This window comes from Salvelinus alpinus, chromosome 37 (genome assembly GCF_045679555.1).
Source record: "Salvelinus alpinus chromosome 37, SLU_Salpinus.1, whole genome shotgun sequence".
Taxonomy (NCBI): Eukaryota; Metazoa; Chordata; class Actinopteri; order Salmoniformes; family Salmonidae; genus Salvelinus; species Salvelinus alpinus.
In genome coordinates this window covers 11,705,007-11,728,292 of record NC_092122.1, presented here as the reverse complement: position 1 = coordinate 11,728,292, position 23,286 = coordinate 11,705,007, and the positions used below count along the sequence as shown (strand labels likewise).

Below are 23,286 nucleotides of genomic sequence, written 5' to 3'. Positions count from 1 at the left end.
CTCAGCATGAACAGGTCCAAGTGTTAGCCGGTTAGTGTTTTGGGGGCCTGGATTTGCATTCAGAACATTATTATTCAGTCAAATCAGTGAAATCAGTGAAATCCTATATTATTGTGTTCCAGTAGCCTGTTAGCATGTTCCCCATGACAACAGGGCTAGTGTTATCAGGCCATCAGCAGGCTGTCAGAGAGCAGTGGTAGCCAGCATACTAGGATAGCGGTGCTGTCTCAGTGCCCAGCAGATGGAGACCAGATGAGGCTTTAGAGGAGATAATGACCCTGGTCTGCACCACGCCTAGCCACTGTGGACCCAACAGCACGCTAGCTACCGAATTACATCAGATCAGTTCTCAGCTCAGAGATAGAGAGGGGGCAGAGACAGAGATAGAGAGGGGGCAGAGACAGAGATAGAGAGGGGGCAGAGACAGAGATAGAGAGGGGGCAGAGACAGAGATAGAGGGGGCAGAGACAGAGATAGAGAGGGGGCAGAGAGACCCCCCCCACATCAACCATGCCCACACCCAATTTAGGCCCCCTCAGATCAGACCCATGCCACTCCTGCCCACCCCATGCACCCCACCCCCGCAAAGAGGGCATCAACATGGAAGTCACACATACGCCCAGGTAGTGAGCGGGCAAACAGGCCCAACCCCCACTCTTACACTCGCCCAAGCCAACGGCATGTACCAGATACTCAGCAGGCTCTGCTCACACTTACTGGCCTGAGGCCAAACCCCGACCAACAACTTTGGACACTTTATGGAACAAAAAGCCTTCACTATATCATCCTGGAATATCCAAGGCCTGAGGTCATCTGCCTTTGGCCTAAAGAGCAGGAACCCGGACTTCACCAAAGAAATCGGTAATGCAGACATTGTCATCCTGCAAGAAACATGGTATAGAGGAGACGGACCCACTGGTTGCCCTCTAGGTTACAGAGAGCTGGTAGTCCCATCCACCAAACTACCAGGTGTGAAACAGGGAAGGGACTCAGGGGGAATGCTAATTTGGTATAGAGCAGACCTAACTCACTCCATTAAATTAATCAAAACAGGAACATTTTACATTTGGCTAGAAATTCAAAAGGAAATTATCTTAACAGAGAAAAATGTCCTCCTGTGTGCTACCTATATCCCCCCACTAGAATCCCCATACTTTAATAAAGACAGCTTCTCCATCCTGGAGGGGGAAATCAATCATTTCCAGGCCCAGGGACATGTATTAGTCTGTGGCGACCTAAATGCCAGAACTGGACAGGAACCTGACACCCTCAGCACACAGGGGGACAAACACCTACCTGGAGGTGACAGCATTCCCTCCCCCATATGCCCACCTAGGCACAACTATGACAACATAACCAACAAAAACGGGTCACAACTCCTGCAGCTCTGTCGCACGCTGGGTATGTACATAGTCAATGGTAGGCTTCGAGGGGACTCCTATGGTAGGTACACCTATAGCTCATCTCTTGGCAGTAGCACTGTAGACTACTTTATCACTGACCTCAACCCAGAGTCTCTCAGAGCGTTCACAGTCAGCCCACTGACACCCCTATCAGACCACAGCAAAATCACAGTCTACTTGAACAGAGCAATACTCAATCATGAGGCATCAAAGCCAAAGGAACTGAGTAACATTAAGAAATGCTATAGATGGAAGGAATGCAGTTTGGAAACCTACCAAAAAACAATTAGGCAACAGCAAATTCAATCCCTTTTAGACAACTTCCTGGGTAAAACGTTCCACTGCACTAGTGAAGGTGTAAACTTGGCAGTAGAAAATCTTAACAGTATATTTGACCTCTCAGCTTCCCTATCAAATCTAAAAATCTCAAATAGAAAACCGAAGAAAATGAACAACAATGACGAATGGTTTGATAAAGAATGCAAAAATCTAAGAAATAAATTGAGAAACCTGTCCAACCAAAAACATAGAGACCCGGAAAACCTGAGTCTACGCCTTCACTATGGTGAATCACTAAAACAATACAGAAATACACTACGGAAAAAGAAGGAAAAATCAGCTCAATGTAATTGAAGAATCCATAGACTCTAACCAATTCTGGGAAAATTGGAAAACACTAAACAAACAACAACACGAAGAATTATCTATCCAAAATGGAGATGTATGGGTAAACCACTTCTCCAATCTTTTTGGCTCTATAACAAAGAATAAAGAGCAAAAACATATACATGATCAAATACAAATCCTAGAATCAACTATTAAAGACTACCAGAACCCACTGGATTCTCCAATTACCTTGAATGAGTTACAGGACAAAATAAAAACCCTCCAACCCAAAAAGGCCTGTGGTGTTGATGGTATCCTTAATGAAATGATCAAATATACAGACAACAAATTCCAATTGGCTATATTAAAACTCTTTAACATCGTCCTTAGCTCTGGCATCTTCCCCAATATTTGGAACCAAGGACTGATCACCCCAATCCACAAAAGTGGAGACAAATTTGACCCCAATAACTACCGTGGAATATGCGTCAACAGTAACCTTGGGAAAATACTCTGCATTATCATTAACAGCAGACTCGTACATTTCCTCAATGAAAACAATGTACTGAGCAAATGTCAAATTGGCTTTTTACCAAATTACCGTACAACAGACCATGTATTCACCCTACACACCCTAATTGACAACCAAACAAACCAAAACAAAGGCAAAGTCTTCTCATGCTTTGTTGATTTCAAAAAAGCCTTCGACTCAATTTGGCATGGAAAGTGGTGTTGGGGGTAAAACATACGACATCATAAAATCCATGTACACAAACAACAAGTGTGCGGTTAAAATTGGCAAAAAACCCACACATTTCTTCACACAGGGTCGTGGGGTGAGACAGGGATGCAGCTTAAGCCCCACCCTCTTCAACATATATATCAACGAATTGGCGCGGGCACTAGAACAGTCTGCAGCACCCGGTCTCACCCTACTAGAATCCGAAGTCAAATGTCTACTGTTTGCTGATGATCTGGTGCTTCTGTCACCAACCAAGGAGGGCCTACAGCAGCACCTAGATCTTCTGCACAGATTCTGTCAGACCTGGGCCCTGACAGTAAATCTCAGTAAGACCAAAATAATGGTGTTCCAAAAAAGGTCCAGTCGCCAGGACCACAAATTCCATCTAGACACCGTTGCCCTAGAGCACACAAAAAACTATACATACCTCGGCCTAAACATCAGCACCACAGGTAGCTTCCACAGAGCTGTGAACGATCTGAGAGACAAGGCAAGAAGGGCATTCTATGCCATCAAAAGGAACATAAATTTCAACATACCAATTAGGATCTGGCTAAAAATACTTGAATCAGTCATAGAGCCCATTGCCCTTTATGGTTGTGAGGTCTGGGGTCCGCTCACCAACCAAGATTTCACAAAATGGGACAAACACCAAATTGAGACTCTGCATGCAGAATTCTGCAAAAATATCCTCAGTGTACAACGTAGAACACCAAATAATGCATGCAGAGCAGAATTAGGCCGATACCCACTAATTATCAAAATCCAGAAAAGAGCCGTTAAATTCTACAACCACCTAAAAGGAAGCGATTCCCAAACCTTCCATAACAAAGCCATCACCTACAGAGAGATGAACCTGGAGAAGAGTCCCCTAAGCAAGCTGGTCCTAGGGCTCTGTTCACAAACACAAACACACCCCACAGAGCCCCAGGACAACAGCACAATTAGACCCAACCAAATCATGAGAAAACAAAAAGATAATTACTTGACACATTGGAAAGAATTAACAAAAAAACAGAGCAAACTAGAATGCTATTTGGCCCTAAACAGAGAGTATACAGTGGCAGAATACCTAACCACTGTGACTGACCCAAACTTAAGGAAAGCTTTGACTATGTACAGACTCAGTGAGCATAGCCTTGCTATTGAGAAAGGCCGCCGTAGGCAGACATGGCTCTCAAGAGAAGACAGGCTATGTGCTCACTGCCCACAAAATGAGGTGGAAACTGAGCTGCACTTCCTAACCTCCTGCCCAATGTATGACCATATTAGAGAGACATATTTCCCTCAGATTACACAGATCCACAAAGAATTCGAAAACAAATCCAATTTTGATAAACTCCCATATCTACTGGGTGAAATTCCACAGTGTGCCATCACAGCAGCAAGATTTGTGACCTGTTGCCACAAGAAAAGGGCAACCAGTGAAGAACAAACACCATTGTAAATACAACCCATATTTATGTTTATTTATTTTAACTTGTGTGCTTTAACCATTTGTACATTGTTACAACACTGCATATATATAATTTGACATTTGTAATGTCTTTATTGTTTTGAAACTTCTGTATGTGTAATGTTTACTGTTCATTTTTATTGTTTATTTGACTTTTGTATATTATCTACCTCACTTGCTTTGGCAATGTTAACACATGTTTCCCATGCCAATAAAGCCCCTTGAATTGAATTGAATTGAGAGAGGGGGCAGAGACAGAGAGAGAGGGGGCAGAGACAGAGATAGAGAGGGGGCAGAGACAGAGATAGAGAGGGGGGCAGAGACAGAGAGGGGGGGGGGCAGAGACAGAGGGGGGGGGGCAGAGAGAGAGGGGGGGGGCATAGACAGAGAGGGGGGGGGCAGAGACAGAGAGGGGGGAGCAGAGACAGAGAGGGGGGGGCAGAGACAGAGAGAGGGGGGACAGAGACAGAGAGAGGGGGGGCAGGTGATAGCTAGACATCTGGTAACATACATCACTCCCCCTTTCATCACTACCTCCATAACCCAGACATGTGAAGTCTGGATTGTTTATCAAACACGGCTGGTCAGTAGGGAGAGGGGGGTGGAGAGAGTACTCTGGCTCCTTTGATATCTACACTACTGAAAGACCTCTAACCTAAGGGCCTGTGTATAAGCATTCACAGTCCAGCCATTTCAAGGCTAAGACAGAGCTACCCTTCATTGTGAGCATGTTTCACATTAAAACAGAAAGCAGGTTTTTTTTTTACCAATTGCTCAAAGCACTTTACAAAAGCCAACACATCTTGTATCTGTCAAAACTTTGTGTGATGCAGAGACAACTCCTGTCCTCTCTCTGTCCTCTCTCTGTCCTCTCTCTGTCCTCTCTCTGTCCTCTCCAAATGCACAGGAAATTACTCCATCCAGAACGAGTCATCCTCCATCTACAGTCGCTCATTAACAGACTCGTTAGTGAGAGCAAACCCCCCTCTCATCTCCCCATCCTACAGGCTAATGGGCGGGTGGAGGCTAATTAGGGTAATTAACTAGGGATATCAACGAGAGGGCACAATCACTGACTGAATTTACCAGAGGGACAGATAAATAATAAAAAGGGATAAAACAAAGCCGTTTTATCCAATCAAAACATGTATATTTTCTATAATCATGTTTATATTTTTCAATAGTCAAATGTAAGAAATGTGTTATTGAAATCAAAATACTACTCATATCACAGAGCAAGCAGTAAAGCTTCAAATGACACCAACTTTTACTTTGTAGCACCTACAGATGAAACACTATGGAGTCTTAAAGGAGGCCTGGGCAACTTCAATTCTGCTTTAATATACTAATGTCAACAATCCTTCCTCCAAAAGACACACACGCTTACAACCGCTGCTCTGTAAAATTTCATTTTTCTTTTTTTTCCATAAAAAATAATAATAATCCGTCTTTTTTTTGGGCTACTTTCATGAGGAATCACCAGGTGTGGTCCAAGAGTAGTTTCCCACCTAATTCTCTCCTAAACCTAATAGCCCAGTTCTGCAGTGTGAGAGCACAGAGCAGCGGTGCTGCTATAAAGCTATAAATACCTGCTTAGCACCACGTCCCTGGTAGGTGTCTCTAGCCTGTTACTATCAATTATATTTTCATCCATCACTCAAAATCTCATCACTCCCCTCCACAGCATCTGGCTAACCCAATCACCTTACAGTAAATACCACACATGCACAGGGTCTGCCCCAGCCAGAGACCTAGCCTACTCAGAGCACTGCAAATAGAAATCAACTGTATGGAACAGACATGTCTATTATAGTAGAACGTGGACAATCAGGCCAGCTCTATGCAATACATTCTATCTGAAATGCTGTTCAATATTTTTGCTTTGTTGAATCTGGAATTCGACTTGATAAAGAGCCGTGGAAAAGTCCCCTTTTAAAGAAGATATCCAGATAACAGCCAGATAACTTTGTTTGTTATTAAAACTAAAGTTTTAGTCCTAAGTGAACGCACCTTTTCATTCCTTTGATACCGCTAACTTAATTCACACTCAGCAAAACACAGACACACCCGAAGCTCTTAATTATTGCCCATGCATTCTGAGCCAAGACACATTCCAAGTGCAATATCTTAAGATAGAACTGAACAGAAGCCCAGACATGGTGTGATTCACAGCTCACTTTCCATAGAATGCAGCATGTCCCATTAAACACCGTCAGACTCAACACCATAGACAAAGATGAGCCAGGCACAGCTGTACACACACACACACACTGGAGTGTGCATCACGCTACACCACATGCCCCTTCCCATCATGCATTGCGGGGCTGATTGATGGGTGATTGCCGTGGCGAGGCAAGGACGCGGCACTCTCTCCTCTCTGCCATATGGTTCAGCCACAGGGAGCAGGGAGGAGGAGGTGCAGACAGACTGAGCCCATTTAACACCTCTCCACATGATGCATCCATAGGCCACATGTAGTGGAGCACTGTGGACCACAGAAGCATTGCTCAGAGCTACTTCTCTTTTCTCCAGCTTCTATCCAGACGGGTACATCAAATAGCTACCAATGATAAAAATGACTTTTCCCACTAGTGAGCTGAACCGAACAGTGCTAAACCGTGCTGGCCGGCACAGTCCGGTTCAGGCCGGTAAGATGGTGTGAAAAGGGTAGTGACCTATGATAGCCCTGGCTGCGTTGTTGAGGGGCATGGTGAGGGGTTATAAGTACTTACTCATAGTGGAGGCCGGGGGCGGGGAACAGGGCAGGGCCCAGGCGGGGTTTTGGACAGGTGCGGTCGTTCTCCACAGGTGCCCTCCTAGAGGCACTCATGACCTGCAGAGAAGGAGAGGAGTCATTCAAATGAGCGGAGACCAAAAACAAACTAAGTAGGTTCTCAAACACTATTTGAATGTTTCAGGGACAAATGCGTCAGGTTTTTAGAGGAAACACACTGTCAAGAAGACAAAATCATTATAACGTTCAGAAATATCATGTCTTTCATATGAGGAATCACATTAGGCCTGCGTCACTGACTCCATGATGGGTACAATCTATCCTATGTCCTGTCCACCTCACTGCCATACACCCCTGGAGTGACGTGCTCCATGACACAAACACACAGTACGTGCAGGGTACACACACACACACACACACACCGATGAAGAGGATTAGAGATGACAGTTGGCATGATCATTAGTGTCATCATTGAGCTAGTAAGACAGGGTGCGGTAAGAGTGACCAGGCCTGTGTGTGTGTGTGTGTGTGTGTGTGCACGCACCCATATGGCCCAGCCACCGGCCCACCAAACTAAATAACCATCATCTGATGACAGTGGTGTTCCTCTGTGGTGGGGTAATAACAGGTAATTGGATAGCGCTGCAGATGCAAGCCATGCAGGGTGAGGGAGGGGTAAATTAACTGGTTCATGTTGCCATGACACAACAGGGCAGAAGCCACAGAGGATCTGATTCTTCCTAGAGACCTCTGCTATTGGTCAAGCACAGGTCAGAAAAACACTTAAAGATGGAATCACCATTAGGGGAAACAACTCTGTTCGCCCCCAGCGCCTTAGTTATCGTTTTGTTGATGAAAACAGAGGAGAGGAGAATTCGGTAGCGGGGTAAAATAAATTGCAATGCATATTCTGCTGTCCTAATGTGTGTGCAATTTTGTCAGAGGGGAAAAAAACTGTTTGTTGTTTGCAGTAATTTCCCCATTGTTGTAATTTCCCCAAACAGACATTGCCGTTTCACCAATTAAGGATTATAGGCTTTAATTAACAGAAGACAAAACAAGCACTGAACTAGTTTCATGTGTCAATCCAAAAATGCCAATACTTACAACTGTGTTCATGAATCCAAGTTGTAAATATTAGGGGTATACACTAGAGGTCGACCGATTAATCGGAATGGCCGATTAACTAGGGCCGATTTCAAGTTTTCATAACAATAGGAAATCGGTAATTTTGGACGCCAATATTGCCAAATTGATTTACACCTTTATTTAACTAGGCAAGTCAGTTAAGAACACATTCTTATTTTCATTGATGGCCTAGGGACGGTGGGTTAACTGCCTTGTTCAGGGGCAGAACGACCGATTTTTACCTTGTCAGCTCAGGGATTCAATCTTGCAACCTTACGGTTAACTAGTCCAACGCTCTAACCACCTGCCTCACGAGGAGCCCGCCTGTTACGCGAATGCAGTAAGAAACCAAGGTAAGTTGCTAGCTAGCATTAAACTTATCTTATAAAAAATTATCAATAAATCATAATCACTAGTTAACTACACATGGTTGTTGATATTACTAGTTTATCTAGCGTGTCCTGCGTTGCATATAATCGATGCAGTGCGCATTCGCGAAAAAGGATTGTCGTTGCTCCAACATGTACCTAACCATAAACATCAATGCCTTTCTTAAAATCAATACACAGACGTATATATTTTTAAACCTGCATATTTAGCTAAAAGAAATCCAGGTTAGCAGGCAATATTAACCAGGTGAAATTGTGTCACTTCTCTTGTGTTCATTGCACGCAGAGTCAGGGTATATGCAACAGTTTGGGCCGCCTGGCTCATTGCGAACTAATTTGCCAGAATTTTACGTAATTATCACATAACATTGAAGGTTGTGCAATGTAACAGGAATATTTAGACTCATGGATGCCACCCGTTAGATAAAATACGGAACGGTTCCGTATTTCACTGAAAGAATAAACGTTTTGTTTTCGAGATGATAGTTTCCAGATTCGACCATATTAATGACCTAAGGCTCGTATTTCTGTGTGTTATTATGTTATAATTAAGTCTATGATTTGATAGAGCAGTCTGAGCGATGGTGGGCACCAGCAGGCTCGTAAGCATTCATTCAAACAGCACTTTCGTGCGTTTTGCCAGCAGCTCTGCTGTTTATGAATTCAAGCCTATCAACTCCCGAGATTAGGCTGGTGTAACCGATGTGAAATGGCTAGCTAGTTAGCGGGGTGCGCGCTAATAGCATTTCAAACGTCACTTGCTCTGAGACTTGGAGTAGTTGTTCCCCTTGCTCTGCATGGGTAACGCTGCTTCGAGGGTGGCTGTTGTCGATGTGTTCCTGGTTCGAGCCCAGGTAGCGGCGAGGAGAGGGATGGAAGCTATACTGTTACACTGGCAATACTAAAGTGCCTATAAGAACATCCAATAGTCAAAGGTATATGAAATACAAATGGTATAGGAGAGAAATAGTCCTATAATTCCTATAATAACTACAACCTAATACTTCTTACCTGGGAATATTGAAGACTCATGTTAAAAGGAACAACCAGCTTTCATATGTTCTCATGTTCTGAGCAAGGAACTTAAACGTTAGCTTTCTTACATGGCACATATTGCACTTTTACTTTCTTCTCCAGCACTTTGTTTTTGCATTATTTAAACCAAATTGAACATGTTTCATTATTTATTTGAGGCTAAATTTATTTTATTGATGTATTATATTAAGTTAAAATAAGTGTTCATTCAGTATTGTTGTAATTGTCATTATTACAAATACATTTTTAATTATTATTATCTTTGAATTTTTTTTAATCGGCCGATTAAATCGGTATTGGCTTTTTTTTTGGGGTCCTCCAATAATCAATATCGGTATTGAAAAATCATAATCGGTCGACCTCTAGTATACACAGTGTACAAAACATTAAGAACACCTTCCTAATATGGACTCGAAAGTAGTCAAAATAAGTAGAATTGGTCTCATCAAAGATGCCCATCCCTGGTCTATGTCATGGAAAGAGGTGTTCATAATGTTTTGTACACTCTGTATATGAATGAGATTTGCTTTGCGCATTTAATTATACAATGACATTTTTCTTTGTTCATGTAACTGTGATAACATACTGATGTGATTTTGAATTGATTCTTATTTTATTTTTTTAGAACCCATGGGGATGGTGTTGAAAATTAGCAGTAGCTAAAGACGCTACTGCAATGCATTGGACGATTGCTTAATGTGTTTGTACTGGTCACCATCAAAATATTTATTTATTTAACACACACACAGTTGAAATCGGAAGTTTACATACACTTAGGTTGGAAACATTAAAACTTGTTTTTCAACCACTCCACAATTTTCTTGTTAAAAAACTATAGTTTTGGCAAGTCGGTTAGGACATCTACTTTGGCATGACACAAGTAATTTTTCCAAAAATTGTTTACAGACAGATTATTTCACTTATAATTCAGTGTATCATAATTCCAGGGGGTCAGAAGTTTACATACACTAAGTTGACTGACTTTAAACAGCTTGGACAATTCCAGAAAATGATGTCATGGCTTTAGAAGCTTCTGATAGGCTAATTGACATAATTTGAATCAATTGGAGGTGTACCTGTGGATGTGTTTCAAGGCCTACCTTCAAACTCAGTGCTTCTTTGCTTGACATCATGGGAAAATCAAAAGAATTCAGCCAAGACTTCAGAAAAAACATTGTAGACCTCCACAAGTCTGGTTCATCCTTGGGAGCAATTTCCAAGCACCTGAAGGTACCACGCTCATCTGTTTAAACAATAGTACGCAAGTATAAACACCATGGGTCCACGCGGCCGTCATACCGTTCAGGAAGGAGACGCGTTCTGTCTCCTAGAGATGAACGTATTTTGGTGCGAAAAGTGCAAATCAATCCCAGAACAACAGCAAAGGACCTAACGATGCATTAGGAAACAGGTACAAAAGTATCTATATACACAGTAAAACGTGTCTTATATCGACATAACCTGAAAGGCCACTCAGCAAGGAAGAAGCCACTGCTCCAAAACCGCCATAAAAAAGCCAGACTACGGTTTGCAAGTGGACATGGGGACAATGATTGTACTTTTAGGAGAAATGTCCTCTGGTCTGATGAAACAAAAATAGAACTGTTTGGTCATAATGACCATTGTTATGTTTGGAGGAAAAAGGGGGAGGCTTGCAAGCTGAAGAACACCATCCCAACCATGAAGCACGGGGGTGGCAGCATCATGTTGTGGGTGTGCTTTGCTGCAGGAGGGACTGGTGCACTTCACAAAATAAATTACATCATGAGGAAGGAAAGTTATGAGGATATATTGAAGCAACATCTCAAGACATCAGTCACGAAGTTAAAGCTTGGTCGCAAATGGGTCTTTCAAATGGACAATGACCCCAAGCATACTTTTATTTTTTATTTCACTAGGTAAGCTAGTGAGAACAAGTTCTCATTTACAACTGCGACCTGGCCAAGATAAAGCAAAGCAGTGCGACAGAAACAACAACACAGAGTTACACATGGAATAAACAAGCGTACAGTCAATAACATAATAGAAAAAAGAAAGTCTATATACAGTGTGTGCAAATGGCGTGAGGAGGTAGGCAATAAATAGGCCATAGTAGCAAAGCAATTACAATTTAGCAGATTAACACTGGAGTGATAGATGAGCAGATGATGGTGTGTAAGTAGTGATTCTGGTGTGCAAAAGAGCAGCAAAGTAAATAAAAACAATATGGGGATGAGGTAGGTAGATTGGTTGGGCTATTTACAGATGGACTATGTTTAGCTGCAGCGATCGGTTAGCTGCTCAGACAGCTGATGTTTAAAGTTAGTGAGGGAAATGTAAGTCTCCAGTTTCAGCGATTTTTGCAATTCGTTCCAGTCTTTGGCAGCAGAGAACTGGAAGGAAAGGCAGACAAAGGAGGTGTTGGCTTTGGGAATGACCAGTGAGATATACCTGCTGGAGCACGTACTACGGGTGGGTGTTGTTATCGTGACCAGTGAGCTGAGATAAGGCGGAGCTTTACCTAGCAGAGACTTATAGACTTCCCAAGTTGTGGCAAAATGGCTTAAGGACAACGAAATCAAGGTGTTGGAGTGGCCATCACAAAGCCCTGACCTCAATCCTATAGAAAATTTGTTGGCAGAACTGAAAAAGCGTGTGAGAGCAAGGAGACCTACAAAACCTGACTCAGTTACACCAGCTCTGTCAGGAGGAATGGGCCAACATTCATCCAACTTATTGTGGGAAGCTTGTGGAAGGCTACCTGAAACATTTTAACCAAGTTAAACAATTTAAAGGCAATGCTACCAAATACTAATTGAGTGTATGTAAAATTCTGACCCACTGGGAATGTGATGAATGAAATCATTCTATCTACTATTATTCTAACATTTCACATTCTTAAAATAAATGATTAAATGTCAGGAATTGTGAAAAACTGAGGTTAAATGTATTTGGCTAAGGTGTATGTAAACTTCCGACTTCAACTGTGTGTGTGTACCAGTCAAAAGTTTGGACACACTTCTCTCAACCATTCAGGTGACAAACAATGCCTTTTCCAGCATGATGGAGCACCTTGCCATAAGGCAAAAGTGATAACTAAGTGGCTCGGGGAACAAAACATCATATTTTGTTTCCCTGGCCAGGAAACTCCCCAGACCTTAATCCAATTGAGAACTTGTGGTCAATCCTCAAGAGGCGGGTGGACAAACAAAAACCTACAAATTCTGACAAACTCCAAGCTTTGATTATGCAAGAATGGGCTGCCATCAGTCAGGGTGTGGCCCAGAAGTTAATTGACAGCATGCCAGGGCGGATTGCAGAGGTCTTGAAAAAGAAGGGTCAACACTGCAAATATTGACTCTTCGCATCAACTTCATGTAATTGTCAATAAAAGCCTTTGACACTTATGAAATTCTTGTAATTATACTTCAGTATTCCATAGTAACATCTGACAAAAATATCTAAAGACACTGAAGCAGCAAACTTGGTGGAAATTAATATTTGTGTCATTCTCAAAACTCTTGACCACAACTGTACATGATTCCATGTGTTATTTCATAGTGTTGATGTCTTCACTATTATTCTACAATGTAGAAAATAGTAAAAATAAAGAAAAACCCTTGAATGAGTATCTGTGTCCAAACTTTTGACTGCTACTGTATATATCCTCAAGAGGGTGTTAAATGATGAGACAGATACATTCCTACAATAGTGCTGTACATGAGACTACAGGTGGATTCCAATCCTCTACCCTGGTTGACTCACATCTAAATAGCCCCACCTACTGTAACTATATCTAGTCAGCCAGACATGTTGCGTACACCTGTTGTGGTTCAGTCAGCAAAGACCTGACTAAGGAAAACAATGGGTTAATAGGTTGGACTCAGGCCTGAGTGTGTGGGCTGAGAGTCTTAGCTTTAAGGCGGTGAACTGGGATAAGGGAAACCAGACCATATGTTCACCTCTGCCCCAGGTCTACAGCCAGCCAATCAACAGCAGCATTACTGAGCAGCCAGAGGAAAGAGTCAATCAACAGTAATGTTACAGGAAGATTGAGGAGACAGAGGGAACTCAAAGCCCTATTAAAATAGGCCCAACTCTGTATTATTATGGGGTTAGTAGTATCTCTCTCCAAAGCTGAGAAGGTCAGGCATAAAGGAACATTGGCCCAAGGCAGAGTGAGGGAGATGGGCTAGGGGCAGGGTGTACTGATCAGTGGATGGACCTCTCTTCCTTCTCCAAGGACTGAGAGGTACCCTGGCAGAAATGAGAGCGTCAGGTACTGCCAAAGCAGCATCCATGCTTACATGCAACGGAGGCTGCCAAACAGCGCGCACACACTCACCTACTCACTCGCGTACACACCTACTCACTCGCGTACACACCTACTCACTCGCGTACACACCTACTCACTCGCGTACACACCTACTCACTCACTCTCCCACACACCTAACTCACTCACGCACACACTCACCTACTTACTCACGCACACACCTGCTCACACACCTACTCACACACACACACCTACTCTCATACACCTACTCTCACACACACACACACACACACACACACACACACACACACACACACCTACTCTCTCACACACACACACACACCTACTCTCTCACACACACACACCTATCAATCAATCAATTTTATTTTATATAGCCCTTCGTACATCAGCTAATATCTCGAAGTGCTGTACAGACACCCAGCCTAAAACCCCAAACAGCTAGTAATGCAGGTGTAGAAGCACCTACTCTCTCACACATCTACTCTCACACCTACACACAAACACACACACCTACACCTACTCTCACACACACACTGCTTGGCTGAGGTTGCGCGAACATCTGGTGTGCTGTGTGTGGGCCGGCCACTTCAAGGTCAGGCAGAGAGAAAGCAGACCAATGTGCCAGCGGGCATAAGCACCCACCAGAGACTGGCACCCGGAGCTCTGCCAGCGCCTGGAGAAAAGAAGGGGAATGTAATAACACTATACCCTCTCTAACATGTGGTCTGTGTGTTTGAGAGGCAGGATGTGTGTGTTGTATTGTAATCTATTTAACTATTATCAGTGTGGGCTGACCTGTGATCACACACACGCACAGTTAAGGTCACATTTAAAGAGCATTTTGTCTCTGGCAGTGTTTTATGTGTGGGGAAGTGGAGAAACTGAATCCTCCACCCACTCAGTGCCCACAGCACCATTTTGCAGACTGTGTGTGTGTGTGTGTGTGTGTGTGTGTGTGTGTGTGTGTGTGTGTGTGTGTGTGTGTGTGTGTGTGTGTGTGTGTGTGTGTGTGTGTGTGTGTGTTTTATTACAGAGAGAACCCATAGCAAAGGCCTGGTTGCTATGCTACGGAAGCTCAGCCGGGACCAGCTTTTCAGGCAGTCAAAGAAACCCCTCCAACTCACACAAGACACTGCCCAGACGGACAAACAGACTGCTCTTTCATTACAAACACACATCTACACACTAGTTCTCTCTCTGTGGAGAGGCATTACAAGAGGCACGACTGCTCTTTGTGCCAACTGTGTACAGATCCCATGTGGGAAAGTGTGTGTGTGTGTGTGTGTGTGTGTGTGTGTGTGTGTGTGTGTGTGTGTGTGTGTGTGTGTGTGTGTGTGTGTGTGTGTGTGTAAAACAGAGAGGGGCAGATGATAGGGGGGAGATGAGATTATTTGTGGCTGCTGACTCTTGCAAGCTGCTCTGTTTCCTCACTGTCATGGTCTCAGGGCAGAAATACAGAGATCCTTAGCATTGTCCAAGAACTATGAAATAAGGAAACATGTTTGAGATGGCACTAGGGGTATTTTAAGTGTTTTCGTTTTTTTAATTCTGTAGGCCTATCTTTTTAGTCTATATGCCATGGTATTCTATGCAGTAGTAGCTAATAGGATCAGTAGTACCAAATTAATGAATGGACATAAATAGGATACAATACTGGTGATGATTCATTCACTCACTTTTTTAAAAATCAGGACGATTCTAGTATTGGAAAGGGGGGTGACGGAGTTCTCTCTTTCGATTCAACATAAACTTGCCGCATTCATTGTGCAAACGTGAATGTACAGCTTTAAAATTGAGTTTTTACAACATAACTCTTGATAATTCAACCAATTAAAGCGGTTGAGAGAGAAAAGTTATGGCCGGATAGGGCTACTTTCCTATCCAGTCCAACATTGTTCAAAAATATAGACAAGACCAAATCACCTGTTGCAAAAAAATAGGCCGAGCTCTACAGGTGGTGAAGGGCAGGCATGAGCTCTTTCTTTCTTGTGTAACTATTTCATATTCTGTCTATAGGTCTACTACCTAGATTCAAGTGGCTACTACCTAGATTCATTTGGGAGTTGAGAAATGTTGCTATAAATAGGGGGAAATACATTTTTAGAATCCAATTTGCGTTTGCTTTACAGGTAGCTAGGATAATTAAGCTCGCTAAATGGCTACATCTGGTTGCTTTGCCCATCAATATTAATGGACTCCAGCACAGAGTTGTATCGATAATAAACAACTCACCATGAGCCACAACTTCCTCAACAATGCCTGGAATTGTCTGCATCAACAAACAATACTTACCATAGCTCCAACTCCCACTGCTTAACATTTAATGCCCTTCATCAGCATGCCTATGCACAACTATCTGTGTGGACACTTGGGTCTTAATTTTATGAAGGGCAGTAAAAGTAACCTAGCTAGAAATAGCGTTAACCCACCTAGCCAACAGTAGCCACAACGAATTGAGATGTGTAACATATTGCAAATTCGTAACATATCGTACTAATTGCCATTCGTAACATATCGTACGAATTGTAATTCGTAACATATCATACGAAATGGATGATGGACATCCACAAATGAATACATACCATATATGGGTGTGAACATTTAGACATTAAAAAGTTTAAACCAAATTGGGATCCTAACATTTAGGAAACAAATCCCTTACTGAAAAACATATTTTTTCTTCCCAAAATGTAAATCAGTGGGGTAATCACAAAATTACCACTAAAAGGTCCCGATCATCATCATAAAGGGAAAAAACTATTGAAAAAATACCTAACGCAACAATGCTGCAATGTTAGGAAAAAAATACATGTTTGCTACTTTATTAACAGGAGCTGTAATGCATGAGGGGGAGCGAGAGGCTCGACGCAGCACACATGTTTGTGACTAGGGGAGCAGGGAGGGGAATAAAGATAGCAACCAGATCGACTCGCGCTGGTAAACTCACTTATTGCTAGTTATTTATCATCATCTGATTACATAGTACCTGTTTTGACTGCATCAAACTGAGAGACGCTAGTTAAACTAGCTAACATTAGCTAGGCTAATTGAGACTACATAACTCACCTTCCGAAACCTACAGTAAATAACAACTCCATTCAGATTTTTTTATTTTTTATTTATTTCACCTTTATTTAACCAGGTAGGCTAGTTGAGAACAAGTTCTCATTTGCAACTGCGACCTGGCCAAGATAAAGCATAGCAGTGTGAACAGACAACACAGAGTTACACATGGAGTAAACAATAAACAAGTCAATAACATGGTAGAAAAAAAGAGAATCTATATACAATGTGTGCAAAAGGCATGAGGTAGGCAATAAATCGAATAATTACAATTTAGCAGATTAACACTGGAGTGATAAATCATCAGATGATCATGTGCAAGAAGAGATATTGGTACTGGTGTGCAAAAGAGCAGAAAAGTAAATAAATAAAAGCAGTATGGGGGGTGAGGTAGGTAAATTGGGTGGGTAGTTTACAGATGGACTATGTACAGCTGCAGCGATCGGTTAGCTGCTCGGATAGCAGATTTTTAAAGTTGTTGAGGGAGATAAAAGTCTCCAACTTCAGAGATTTTTGCAATTCGTTCCAGTCGCAGGCAGCAGAGAACTGGAAGGAAAGGCGTCCAAATGAGGTTTTAGCTTTAGGGATGATCAGTGAGATACACCTGCTGGAGCGCGTGCTGCGGGTGGGTGTAGCCATCGTGACCAGTGAACTGAGATAAGGCGGCACTTTACCTAGCATAGCCTTGTAGATGACCTGGAGCCAGTGGGTCTGACGACGAACATGTAGCGAGGGCCAGCCGACTAGGGCATACAGGTCGCAGTGGTGGGTCGTATAAGGTGCTTTAGTAACAAAACGAATGGCACTGTGATAAACTGCATCCAGTTTGCTGAGTAGAGTGTTGGAAGCTATTTTGTAGATGACATCGCCGAAGTCGAGGATCGGCAGGATAGTCAGTTTTACTAGGGTAAGTTTGGCGGCGTGAGTGAAGGAGGCTTTGTTGCGGAATAGAAAGCCGATTCTTGATTTGATTTTGGATTGGAGATGTTTGATATGAGTCTGGAAGGAGAGTTTGCAGTCTAGCCAGACACCTAGGTACTTATAGATGTCCACATATTCTAGGTCGGAACCGTCCAGGGTGGTGATGCTAGTCGGGCGTGCGGGTGCAGGCAGCGAACGGTTGAAAAGCATGCATTTGGTTTTACTAGCGTTTAAGAGCAGTTGGAGGCCACGGAAGGAGTGTTGTATGGCATTGAAGCTCGTTTGGAGGTTAGATAGCACAGTGTCCAAGGAAGGGCCGGAAGTATATAGAATGGTGTCGTCTGCGTAGAGGTGGATCAGGGAATCGCCCGCAGCAAGAGCAACATCATTGATGTATACAGAGAAAAGAGTCGGCCCGAGAATTGAACCCTGTGGTACCCCCATAGAGACTGCCAGAGGACCGGACAACATGCCCTCCGATTTGACACACTGAACTCTGTCTGCAAAGTAGTTGGTGAACCAGGCAAGGCAGTCATTAGAAAAACCGAGGCTACTGAGACTGCCGATAAGAATATGGTGATTGACTACTAGATTATTCATTACAGTTTCCCTTTTGGCTCTTGGTGTTGTAGCTTGTCCTTAGCATTTAACTTTTAGTTGTGGCATTTTAATTCCATCTTCCATTGATTAGCCTACTGATACACTACATGGCCCTTCAACTTAGTGGATTTGGCTATTTCAGCCACACCCGTTGCTGACAGGTGTATGAGATCGAGCACAAAGCCATGCAATCTCCATAGACAAACATTGGCACCTTTCCAACAAGTCGGTTCATTACATTTCTGCCCTACTAGAGTTGCCGTGGTCAACTGTAAGTGGTAGGCTACACAAGCTCACAGAACAGGACAGCTGAGTGCTGAAGCGCCTAAAAATCCTCTGTCCTTGGTTGCAACACTCACTACAGAGTTCCAAACTGCCTCTTGAAGCAACGTCAGCACAAGAACTGTTCATCGGGAGCTTCAATAAATGGGTTTCCATGGCCGAGCAGCCACACACAAGCCTAAGATCACCATGCACAATGCCAAGTGTTGGCTGGAGTGGTGTAAAGCTCGCCGCCATAGGACTCTGGAGCAGTGGAAACGCGTTCTCTGGAGTGATGAATGACACTTTACCATCTGGCAGTCGTACGGACAAATCAGGGTTTGGCGGTTGCCAGGAGAACGCTACCTGCCCGAATGCATAGTGCCAACTGTCAAGTTTGGTGGAAGAGGAATAATGGTCTGGGGCTGTTTTTCATGGTTCGGGCTAGGCCCTTAGCTCCAGTGAAGGGAAATCTTAAAGCTAAAGCATACAATGACATTCTAGATGATTCTGTGCTTCCAACTTTGTGGCAACGGGGAAGACCCTTTCCTGTTTCAGCATGATAATGCCCCCATACACAAAGTGAGTTCCACACACAAATGGTTTCTGCATGACAAAGCAAGGTCCATACAGAAGTGGTTCATTGAGATCGATGTGGAATAACTTGACTGGCCTGCACAGACCCCTGACCTCAACCCCATCGAACACCTTTGGAATGACTTGGAACGCCGAGTACAAGCCAGGCCTAATCACCCAACATCAGTGCCCGACGTCTCTAATGCTCTTCTGGCTAAATGGAAGTAAGTCCCTGCAGCAATGTTCCAACATCTAGTGGAAAGCCTTCCTAGAAGAGTGGAGGCTGTTATAGCAGAAGAGGGAAACAACTCTATATTAATGCCCATGATTTTGGAATGAGATGTTCAACAAGCAGGTGTCCACATACTTTTGGCCATGTAGTGTATATCCTAATAACTTGCCATAGGGAAGCGCTGACTGTAGCCTAGTACCAGTTTGATGACTTGTGATTGGACCAGTAGCATAAATTATACCATTTTCTCTCACCGCAGGAAGCCCGATGTAGACCCTCTCCATTGTGAATTCACGTGGACTTTAATGAATTTCGTATCGTTTGAATGGAAAACCGAGAATTAAACGTTAATTGTTTTCCCATTTGTCACATCTAATACCAAAGGAAACATATCATATACTAAATAGAGGGACAGATTTACATTAACTATGTTACGTTCACCACTGAATCCAGATTGCGTTTGTTAATGCAGATAACTCCAAGCTAATTCCAACACGTAGCATTTGTATCCTCACTAAAGTGGTAGGCATAGCCATAGCCTACCTATGGATGGCATGTGAAACCACAGCACGACATAGCTCATTACTATTAATAAAACATTTAAACAGGCTTTAATTTAAACGATGCATCTGTCAGGAAATGGCGTATATTTCTTTGATGCAGGAGGCTGTGACAGGTAAACACATCCGTTCCTCATCGTTCGGGCCATTCGGCGGCAAGAGACACGATGGGGAGTGCTCGTGAGCTACTGCACGAGAAATGCGATACTCAGCAACCACGCTGCCAGTACCGCCTAGTGATACAATGGAGCACAATAGTTGATATCGCGAATATATTCTCTCCCTGATATCATAACGTCCACTACCGGTTAAACAAGCCAGTAGGCTATAGCTTATTGACTTGCAGTATGATACTGTACACGTGATTTGTTTTTGTGCTCTGCTCATGCTGCTGGGTGGAAGCCAGGCAGGAAACTTTCATTCGTGGGTGACATTTGTGAAACAATGTATCGGTTTGCGAGTTCTATGTTTGCAATTTCGCTCTTTGTGGCATGGCTACAAACTATCCCTAAAGCAGTTTTTTTCGGTCGAGCCGTAAAGCCAAGAATGTGTTAAACCGCATTATCCCGAAACGGGATAGGATTGAGGCACTGCTACAAAAGGTAACTACTACTATACCCATTATCCCATGCAGCTCATCGCTACTACAGTAGCCTATAGTCCCAGACGTGGTAAAGAACCATGGATCGCCTTATTTACTCAGAACACAGCCACATGCGCAAAATACCATTCAATAACTCTAATTCAAATCGTTTAATTCTACAATTGATCCCCTTAAATCAATTAGGCTACAGGAGAAACGTTGAAAGCCCCACAAACGTCAAATGAGTGAAAGGAAAGCCAAGCCAACCAGAGCCGCGGAATGCAGGTCTGTGACCAATGGGAGAGCTTGATTCGTGTTTCTGCAGTCTGTCAACATCGACTCTGCTGCAGGAGGCCGTCCGGGGGTTTGGCTAGGTACTGTAGGCCTCGATGAATAGAAATAAGAACAAAGTTTGAAGCTATTAAACCATATTCCCGATTGTAAACAAAACACTGGAATAATACCGCATACCGAGTCGTTCAGTGCGGACAACACTACACAAACACGTGCCCCTGGTTCCCATCACATATGCCACTTTCAAAGCCGCAGTCCGCTTGCTAGCGTTTAGCCAACAGTAGTACACTGACATCCATATCGGGGAAGTTGATAAGTTATATTTCCCAGAACATTTCGAAAATGGAAAGGACAGGTTTACCTTGTTCTAACTCGACGTGTCCGTCTTGATCACATCGCTGCGTGTGTTTTCCCGGCCAAACTAGAGTAAAACATGTCCATTGTCCCGTACCAGGAAGTCAGCGCTCTGCCAGAACAGACCACTTCTCAAACTCACTATGGAACCCCTGCAGGGCGCTATGCAATCGATCCCACTCCAGGTAGCAATGCGCCGCCCGACAGGCTTATCTCACCCGCCATGTTGGATCCGAAACGAGGTTGCGGCACATAGTTGGCGAATAGTAAATGACCATTAGTTGTCACTTGCACCTTTTCATTTGATAGAAAAAAACTTAACCACAAAGGAAAAGTAGTCTCATAGTCTTCATAGGCATCATGAAAAGAACAGCGCACGAGTCTTGCTAATAGCCTGTCAATCAACCTGGTCGCCTTTAAATTTATGATAATGATATTAAAGGAAATAACTATTTCTCAGACTTCTCATTTCAAGTGAAAATATCTGGGGTCTTAAAAGTATTTTCTAGGTTATTTAGAATAGGCTACTTTGTTTTTTGTTACACAAAATTACACAAATTCTGCTATTCTGTTATTTGTAACCAGCAACTCATAGCCATAACCCTTGTATTTGTTATTGAATGCTGAATAACTAAAGTGTATATTCTGCAACGTGATACTGCTCTTCTTTTCTCAGCGGGCCACCAACAAAACAAACCAACCTCTATTTATCCTCAGTGTGAAGTATCCACTCGAGTCTAGCTATACAGTATACAGAGTCTAGCTATATAGTGTTTACATACCAGTGATCCCACTGAGGGAGAGAGAGACAACTGCTTGTGTGCACAGCCAAGTCAGCCTACAATACATTATCAACTTTTTAACAATGTTATACAAATATAATGTTTAAACAACATTATAACAGGGCCTGAACCTATCCGTATGATCTGAAGGTTTTGCAAAACTGCACAGTACCTATAGCCCATGGCTAAGGCCCTTGAGAACAAACAGAGTAGTTGTGTTTGCAGGACAGTGATAGTGGGAATGGCCACTTATTGTATTCTACGGATAACAAATAGCCTACCCCAAAACCCTTTCATCTTGAAAGTCATTTTATGCCTGCCAGTTTCCTGGTATATTATGTACAGTACCCACTTTTTAAAACAGGCATGATATCAGATACTCTCTTTCTATGACACATCTAGATTCTGGACTGGATGTCTAAAATTAAACCAGCCACAATAATGTGGGTCCTAGTCTTAGTATCCAAATCTGTTTGTCTCTGTTGTGTGTGTATGAAACGGACGTCAGTGCGCTGCTAACATCTTTGCTTTCCTCCACTGTCCCTGTCCCCATACCAGGCTCTTAATCGGTGACCTTTCAACCTAACTGTGGAGTGAGCTTACGGTACGTGACGTTCTTAACTCCGTTACACTCACCCCTAAACTCGCCACACAGTGAGCGACCCTGGCCGTTAAGCTGAGCCAAACTGTGTATCCGGGTCACGGCATCAGTGAAACAGCCATCAGTGTGCTGCTACATATATGGCTTCCTCCACTATCTCTGTCTCCATACCGGGCTTAAACAAGTGGTCCTCTTCTCACAAACACACATGACCCCCCTCCTTGAAAATGAACCAACCATTTCCACTATCCCTAAATATCTAATTCGATAGCTCCATCGGCGACATTTGTAGCTAGCTGTGGAGGGTGTTTGCGGTACGTTCTTAACTCTGTTACTTGTGCTTCCTAGTGATGTGGCCCTCTCCTAGCAGAGGCTTTGAGCAACAAAGATGGTGTATAATGTGTGCAGCGCAGTGCGGTAGAGTATTTACCTTTGTGAGAGGGTTATTGGAAGAACATAGAGACTGCTTAAAGGTTATGCTAACTGGGGCCTGTGCCTGCTTGGCTGACTTCAAATAAGAACAAATAGTTCTTAGATTTCACTACAAGTCACTAGCAATGTCTACACATTTTTATTTTATGATTTCACCTTTATTTAACAAGGTAAGCTAGTTGAGAACAAGTTCTCATTCACAACTGAAACCTTATCAAGATAAAGCAAAGCAGTAGACACAAACAACACCACAGAGTTACA

General features: G+C 43.1%; 1 protein-coding gene across 1 annotated transcript in view; it reads right to left on the bottom strand.

The window, feature by feature from the left end:
- LOC139566122 (USP6 N-terminal-like protein) overlaps window positions 1–21,426 on the bottom strand; it is a 90,913-nt gene extending 69,487 nt beyond the window's left edge. The window contains exons 1-2 of the mRNA XM_071387059.1: window positions 21,218–21,426; window positions 6,940–7,040 (exon numbers count right to left, since the gene is read on the bottom strand). Of these exons, the coding sequence (XP_071243160.1) occupies window positions 6,940–6,943 (4 nt within the window). The 5' untranslated portion in view covers window positions 6,944–7,040; window positions 21,218–21,426. The remainder of the gene's footprint in view (window positions 1–6,939; window positions 7,041–21,217) is intronic.
- Between the last annotated feature and the right edge of the window lie 1,860 nt (window positions 21,427–23,286).